The sequence below is a fragment of the Lissotriton helveticus genome, chromosome 5_1 (genome assembly GCF_964261635.1).
Source record: "Lissotriton helveticus chromosome 5_1, aLisHel1.1, whole genome shotgun sequence".
Classification (NCBI taxonomy): Eukaryota; Metazoa; Chordata; class Amphibia; order Caudata; family Salamandridae; genus Lissotriton; species Lissotriton helveticus.
The window spans coordinates 24,118,642-24,127,287 of NC_136065.1; the positions used below are offsets into that span (position 1 = coordinate 24,118,642).

Sequence of the window (8,646 nt, forward strand, 5' to 3'; positions counted from 1 at the left end):
CTCGCCAACCGACCCATGTCCCCACCACATCTTCAACAAAGCAGACTCCATCATCGCACCCCATCTCCGTGATGTTATCAACTGCTCCTTCAGCTCTGCTACCTTCCCAGAAAGCTGGAAACATGCCGAAGTCAGCGCCCTCCTGAAGAAACCCACAGCAGACCCCTCTGAACTCAAAAACTACCGCCCAATATCCCTCCTCCCTTTCCCGGCTAAAGTCATCGAGAAAGCCATCAATAGCCAACTCGCCGCCTTCCTCGAATCCAACAACTCCCTCGATCCCTCACAGAACGGCTTTCGAGCCAAACACAGTACCGAAACCGCCCTCATCGCAGCCACAGACGACATCCGAACACTACTGGACAACGGAGAAACAGTGGCCCTCATTCTACTCGACCTCTCCGCCGCCTTCGACACAGTCTGTCATAGCACCCTCATACAACTCAATAACATCGGAATACAAGGAAAAGCATTGGACTGGATCGTCCCGTTCCTCGCCGGAAGAACCCAGAGAGTACGACTTCCCCCATTCAAATCAGAGGCTACCGAAGTCATTTGCGGTGTACCACAAGGATCATCACTCAGGCCCACCCTCTTCAACGTTTACATGAGTCCACTCGCATCCATCGCGCGTCAACACAACCTTAACATCATCTCCTACGCTGACGACACCCAGCTGATCCTTCCCTCACCAAAGACCCTAACTCCGCCAAAACCAATCTTCACGAAGGCATGAAAGAAGTAGCCGAATGGATGAAAAACAGCTGCCTAAAACTTAACTCAGACAAAACGGAAGTGCTCATCCTAGGATCATCCCCCTCTGCCTGGGACGACTCATGGTGGCCTTCGGCTCTGGGCACAGCACCCATACCCACAGATCACGCACGCAACCTGGGCTTCATCCTAGATTCCTCACTCTCGATGACCAGACAAGTCAACGCCGTCTCATCCTCCTGCTTCAACGTACTTCGTATGCTCAAAAAAATCTTCCGTTGGATCCCCTCCGAGACAAGAAAGACTGTCACCCACGCACTAGTCACGAGTAGACTGGACTACGGAAACACCCTCTACGCCGGAATTACAGCCAAATTCCAGAAAAAACTCCAACGCATCCAAAACGCATCAGCGAGACTCATTTTGGACATCCCTCGCCAAAATCACATTACCGGCCACCTGAAAGACCTCCACTGGCTCCCCGTCAACAAGAGAATAACATTCCGTCTCCTCACCCACGCACACAAGGCCCTCTACAAACTAGGGCCCGAATGCCTCAACACTCGACTATCCTTCTACACACCCACCCGCCAACTAAGATCCTCCAATCAAGGCCTCGCCGCAGTTCCGCGTATCCAAAGATCCACCATGGGAGGTAGATCCTTCTCCTACTTGGCGGCCAAGACCTGGAACTCACTCCCCACCCACCTCCGCCTTACACAGAACCACATCTCCTTCAGAAAAGAACTTAAAACCTGGCTATTCGATAAATAATGAACCCCATCCCCAAGCGCCTTGAGACCCTCTGGGTGAGTAGTGCGCTATATAAATTCTTGAACTTGAACCTTTCTTCACCTCATCCCCTTTTGTACGACTAGACCTGAGCATACAGGCACAGGTGTAGATGGGCGACCTCACAAACAAGCATGGCAGCTTGGATTGCAGGGTGGATACAGGAGAACAGGATGCACACTCATGCAGCATAGAGTGGGGCGTGAATGTCATACAGAAGAGGAGCACTCCTTATTTGATGACACTACTGGGTGGGAAACACTTTGATGTTAGTATTTCAAACCTGCCCACTGTAGCAATGGGGTTCCTTATAGTGCCATTGAAACTAGGCTGCTACTTTATGGCCAGACCGATTTGTAAAGGCAACTCTTGTTCAGTTCCAAAAAGAGTACTATCTGCGCTGTCCACAAAGATACATTCCTGGATCTGTGGTTATTCAAGCCCTCGGTGACGGCTTGTAGCGTCCAGATATCCAGCGGCTGCTTGCACCCTTGCCAAGCTTGGAGTCGAGCCACACACTGCCTATAGTCTTGAGGCATCGCTGAGTTCATGTTAGGAAGGATTCTGGACCTTTGCTGTTAAAGCTACACTTACCCCCCATATTCCGAGTTCGGCTGGTGCCCATACCATGGGATTATCTATCTACAGTACAAGGACACTGTCACACACTGAGCCATTGTTGCTCTGTATGGGGCAGGTGTGTTGGACATTAATGACTTTTCTCTCCAGGGCATAACCTGATGTTCAAATGTTAAAAGAACAGCAACACATCCAAAACTGTTCATGACAGAACGCTGCGTACAAGTTGAATGCCATGATTAGTGCAGCCACGCTACTTTCGTTTTAAGAAAGGTACAGACTGTAATCACAAGATAAACTCAGTCTTTAATGTTATGACCAATAACTAAGAACACATCACTGGATAAGGCGGCTGTCGAGGACTTGAGGCCACCGGTTATGTAGATATGGAACCTGAGTGTGTGCATTCTTTTATCAATGCACCGCTCTCCATAGGGTGGCCTGAGAGTGACGGAACACTAGTGCACGCCTAGAGTGATGCAAACTCGTGCACCCCTAGCGTGATGAACACTTGTGCGCCCCTAAAGTGATGGAACTCTAGTGCACCTCTAGAGTGATGGAACATTAGTGCATCCCTAGAGTGATGGAACATTAGTGCATCCCTAGAGTGATGGAACATTAATGCATCCCTAGAGTGATGGAACAAGTGTGCACCTCTAGAGTGATGGAACATTAGTGCATCCCAAGAGTGATGGAACATTAGTGCATCCCAAGAGTGATGGAACATTAGTGCATCCCAAGAGTGATGGAACATTAGTGCATCCCAAGAGTGATGGAACATTAGTGCATCCCAAGAGTGATGGAACATTAGTGCATCCCAAGAGTGATGGAACATTAGTGCATCCCAAGAGTGATGGAAAATTAGTGCATCCCTAGAGTGATGGAAAATTAGTGCATCCCTAGAGTGATGGAATATTAGTGCATCCCAAGAGTGATGGAACATTAGTGCATCCCTAGAGTGACGGAACACTAGTGCAAGCCTAGTGATGAAAACTCGTACGCCCCTAGCGTGATGAACACTTGTGCGCCCCTAAAGTGATGGAACTCTAGTGCACCCCTAGAGTGATGGATCACTAGTGCACCCCTAGAGTGATGGAACAATTGTGGACTCCTAGAGTGATGGAACATTAGTGCATTCCAAGAGTGATGGAACATTAGTGCATCCCAAGAGTGATGGAACATTAGTGCATCCCAAGAGTGATGGAACATTAGTGCATCCCAAGAGTGATGGAACATTAGTGCATCCCAAGAGTGATGGAACATTAGTGCATCCCAAGAGTGATGGAAAATTAGTGCATCCCAAGAGTGATGGAAAATTAGTGCATCCCAAGAGTAATGGAACATTAGTGCATCCCAAGAGTGATGGAACATTAGTGCATCCCAAGAGTGATGGAACATTAGTGCATCCCAAGAGTAATGGAACATTAGTGCATCCCAAGAGTGATGGAACATTAGTGCATCCCAAGAGTGATGGAACATTAGTGCATCCCAAGAGTGATGGAACATTAGTGCATCCCAAGAGTGATGGAACATTAGTGCATCCCTAGAGTCATGGAACATTAGTGCATCCCAAGAGTGATGGAACATTAGTGCATCCCAAGAGTGATGGAACATTAGTGCATCCCAAGAGTGATGGAACATTAGTGCATCCCAAGAGTGATGGAACATTAGTGCATCCCAAGAGTGATGGAACATTAATGCATCCCAAGAGTGATGGAACATTAATGCATCCCAAGAGTGATGGAACACTTGTGCATCCCAAGAGAGATGGAACACCTGTGCACTCTTAGAGAGAGGGAACACTAGAACTCTAGTGGATCACTAGTGATGGAACATTAGTGCACCCCTAGAGTGATGAAAGTTGTGCACAGCTGTGATAAATGCACTTAACTTTTGGGTACTTAGGGCTTTTGCACTGTCAGGACTCCACTCTGCTCTCTGGGGCTCTGGTGCAGCGAGCTCGGGGAGGCAGCAGCTGCACTGAGGTCTTCAAAAGCACTAAAACCCATGCTCTGAAGCCCCCCGGGCAGAACCCCGACCCCCCCCCTCTGAACCCATGCCTCTCCATGCAACGCTCCCTCCTTACCTGCAAGACGTCTCCGCGGACGTCATCACGCAGGCGCACGTACCCCAGAAAGCAGTGTGGATCACTAGACATAGAGGGAGGACTCAAGATAATCCTGCTCTTCATGGGCATCCAAAGGAACCGTGGCTGCGGGGGGCGAACACTTCTCTATGCCAGCAAATGCTTTCAAAAACCGCGAATTTTGTTAAAAGTGTAGTTATTAAGCACTAGTTTATAATATGTTTCCTTCCAAATCAGTGAACTTGTTTATATGGTGGACATATACAGACACTACCGGAATGCATAACATTATAGTAGTCTGTTCAATGGTATCGTTATTTTGTAAGAAAAGACCCTCTACCCACCGTGCACTCTTTTATTTACCGTGTACCTCGCGAGGGCCATAGACTTCAAACGGTCACGGGGACGGTTAAAATGGCCGCTCGGCCTGTTCTGGCCCAAAGACGCAAGATAGGAGACCACCGCATCCAATAGGCGCAGAGGCAAGCCTCCCAAGCGCCACCCACCGCCGTCCCTTTGCCCCGCCCCTCGGCGCCTGACTTCATTAGACGCCCCTGCGGCCTGGGTAGAAGGAGGGTGCAGCAGCCTGGATTGGAGCGCCCTCTGCTGTCAGGAGCTGCGCCTGGTGCTTGGCAAGGAGCGCCATCTGCCGGCATGTGCTGGCTAGTGCAGTGAATACTAAGGCACAGGTCTGAGGGCACCCCATTTGCAAGTCTCTCCTAGGCAGCGCATGCGCTGTCTCTTCAAGAAATTATATATTTAGGATATGGGCATAAAGCTCTGAATAGGTCTCGCATTTGTTAAAGGTGTTGTCATTGAAAACGACAATGTTTTTTTACTTTAGCTTTTTTTTATACCATTGGCAATCTATGCAAATATAATAACCGCATTGCAAATAAAAAAACAAAAGTAAAAAACATTGTTATTTTCAATGCCAACAGCTCTGACTTTAACAAACGCTAGACCTATTGCATTGCAAATGCTTGTTTTTTGTGTTTTTTTATAGCAAAGGGTGACCAGAATTTTAAAGCAAAAAACTGGGACATTTCCTAAAAAAAGGACTACAATTTTACTTCAACCCAGTGCACAGAACAACAGTGCTCCATAGCAGAAAATTACAGTAAAGGCAGTAAGAAAATACATAAAATGCCATTTTTAAAGCCAGTTGCATGCTGGTAATTAAATTGCTTTTCTATAACAGCTGCTAACTATCCCTGCTTTGCGAAACATAAGAAAATACCTCCCACTCTATCAAAAAACCGGGACCTGAGCTTCATTTTCTGAAATCTTCCGGGACAGGTGTCGAAAAACCATGAATGCCCGGACAATTTCGGGAGCGCCTGGTCACCCTAATATAGCACAAACTCGACCCAAAGGTATTGGAGTTTACACAAGGATATATATAGATTTTTTGGTAGGCACAAGGAGACTAAGTGATTTGCCCAGCATTACAAGATGTTGAGCCAACGCCGAGACTCGAACCTGGTTCCCTAGTTCCAAAGTCGGTAGCTCTGACCTGATCTGCTCTTCACTGCCTGACACACTGGATCTGACGGGGGTGGTTCTCGATGCTGAGCCCTGTGCCTCGTCACCCCATAGGCTCTTTGAATTATTTACCCCTGGTTCTCTTTTCTTGTTGATCTTTTTAAAAAATGGGGGCATATTATCAAGAACGGGCGTTACATTATCGCCGCTTTTATCGGCAGGAAACTGCCGATAAAGCGGCGATAATGTGCTTGATAATATGCTCTATGAATTCCAATTGAAGCCTATTTTAGATGTCTTCACATCTAACATGGGCTTCGATTGGAATTCATAGAGCATATTATCAAGCACATTATCGCCGCTTTATCGGCAGTTTCCTGCCGATAAAAGCGGCGATAATGTAACGCCCGTTCTTGATAATATGCCCCATGGTTTTTATTATATATTTCGCAAACTCGAGCCAAAGATATTGGAGCGCTTTACATGAAAAGAAGCTACATTACACAAGACACATTCATTCTTTTTTTATCAGATTTCTACACATTAGAATAGGTGAGTTGGTAAGTTCTGTGATTGTCTGTAGGTAATAGTCAAATGTGTTTGCAGAAATGTCAGCAAGTCTCTTAATCAGTGGGCTTTGACTCTCAGATGATATTTCATTTATCTCTGACACTGTGCCCCACATCAGGGTGCATGTGTGAGTTTCAGGCCAGTACACAACTGTTGGGTGGCTCTCTACATCCCCCACTTTTTACAGTTCTTTCTGAACAGGCAATCTGTATTTCCTCCAGGATGATGGTTCCTAACGAGGACCACATCTTCTAGTTATAAATCACTGGGCCGTTCTTCAGTTTTTTTGCTGGCTGGTTCCTTGTTACCACTACCGTCCTTGTTGCTTCAGGACCAGGGCTGGCACGGGGATGCTTTGCCATACACCCTAAAAAAGGAGTGAATCAACATTTCTGCATTCTCACATTATTCATCATATTATGATGGTCTTTTTTCTGGTGTGGTTCAACGTTTCAACTCTTCATTGACCTGAGGACAATGCAGGGTATTTTTAGGTGGTGGATCCTGAGGGACCTGAGGAACTCTGCATTTGGAATCATGCACCATCATCTGATGACTCCTGGTAGGCTAATGTTACTAGATTCTGTTCAAATTTGGATTGTATGTCTTCAAATGTGGCAGATGCCAAAACCCCGACCACTGACAACTTCCTGTATGCATTTACTACTACTGGCAGCTCTCTCCAGTTTCAGAGGGCTCCAGAGTCCGCACTGATTTTTTGCCATAGAATCGAACATCCTTCTTCTGCGATGGCAGATGCTGGTCGCTGTGGGGCTTCTGTGGCCTGGCACCGCTGGCATTAATCAAATTCATTGGTCTACCAAAACGTCCATGCCAGTAAATCATACCTTTTCTCTTAGCTTCACGTTGGTCTTGGCAACACTCTGAAGCCCTTTGTATGCTAGGTCAACCAGACGGCGATGCAGGGACTGAGGACTCCTGTCACCTATAGTAGTATGCCACCCTCAGTGAAGCCGAGATCACTTTAGTCTCTTCACAGTCCCTGTAGAAGAAGTTGGCTCAGGCCATCTCTCCCATGCCAGTCCAGAAAGAAGGATTTCCAGGAAATCAACAGTGGCTTCTATGGCCTTTGTTAGGCATCCATCATTGCTCAATTCCTGTGCTATGCCTTCTAGCTACAATGCACTCAGCCATGCCATTTGTGCCACATAGTTTTCATGGTCTTCTGCCGTGATGGCATTGTGCAGCATCCTCTGCGCAGATTACTATGCTGTGCTGTCAGACTATGCTTGGGATTCAACCTGCATATTTAGTAGGGGTAGTTGATAAACTCTGCTCTGTCGGCGGAGCCCACAGAGTTTTGCCCACTGTGCGCTCTGCCTGGAGCGTGGAGATTGCCGAAAACTCAGCCAACCGCCACATAGCAGAGTTTTTCTTATGTGCAGCTCGCCAAGAGCGCAAATGAGAAAAGAGAACCATTAGACTGCCTCCTGGTTAGATTTCTCAACGTGGACGGTCGCAGCACGTCGCTACCACTCGTGTTGAGAAATTTGCCATTCTTGTTGCTGCTCAAGTAGAAACTCTACTTGAAGGGCAGAAAGAAACAAAATCCTCTGGGGTGCTGCGTGGCACCATTCGCGCTGATTTTGCAGCACAGGACAAGGTCCTGCCGCTAAAAATCAGCATGAGCAGCACAATGGATCGGAATTCTGCAGCTTATGGAACGGTGTGGAATCTCACTGAGTTTTTAGATAACTTTGTGGAATTCTCCACAGTAAAATTCCATGAGTTATGCCCACCCCTAGCATTTAGCGCACTTTGTCATGTCCATGCTCACCCCCCCAGTGTTAGGTAGCTTGCTGAAGAGCTGAAAATGTCTCTTTGGTGGTTTTAAAATAGTTGTTTAAATGAGAAACCCGCATGTGACACTGGGTACTGCAGAAGCAGGGTCAATCAGTTAACTAAATGGTGGTAGTGAGTTAGAGTTGACACACACCTTGCATAGGGGTTTAACCAGCATTTTCTGGTCTCAGTCAGGGGAAGGGTGGCTGCAGACGCCAAACCCAGGGGCATGCCAGCTACCATTGCTTAATTTCTGCCAATCTTTTAGCTAATCGTGTCACTTAATTTTGCCTGAGTTCTTCCATTTTGTGGGTTACAAGGAACACTTATAGAAGGTAGGCATCTTGACCTTGTGTGTGATGCAGTTGTCTGCCTCCTATTAGTGTCTCTAAGGTCTCTTACGCCTTGGGTGCCATGCTCTGTTTTCGCACGCATCTGGTAACCAGAGCTGGGTCAGTCTTATTGGTATACACAGTGGCCGTGGAAAGCACACACACACACTTTCCTCTGCAAGTATTTGAAGCAGAAAACTACTTTGCATCAATGTAGGGGATTCTGTGGTGGGCTACACTGAGCAGGAGTTCCAGGTGCCTCCACCGAAAACAACTGTCACGACG

General features: G+C 47.2%; 1 protein-coding gene across 2 annotated transcripts in view; it reads right to left on the minus strand.

Moving 5' to 3' along the window:
* CUTA (cutA divalent cation tolerance homolog) overlaps positions 1–4,615 on the minus strand; it is a 63,008-nt gene extending 58,393 nt beyond the window's left edge. Inside the window, exon 1 of one of the 2 annotated variants that reach the window (XM_078640730.1) lies at positions 4,172–4,615. In XM_078640730.1, the coding sequence (XP_078496856.1) occupies positions 4,172–4,282 (111 nt within the window). In that variant the 5' untranslated portion in view covers positions 4,283–4,615. The remainder of the gene's footprint in view (positions 1–4,171) is intronic. The other variant, XM_078640729.1, reaches the window with a different exon arrangement.
* Positions 4,616–8,646: the final 4,031 nt, after the last annotated feature.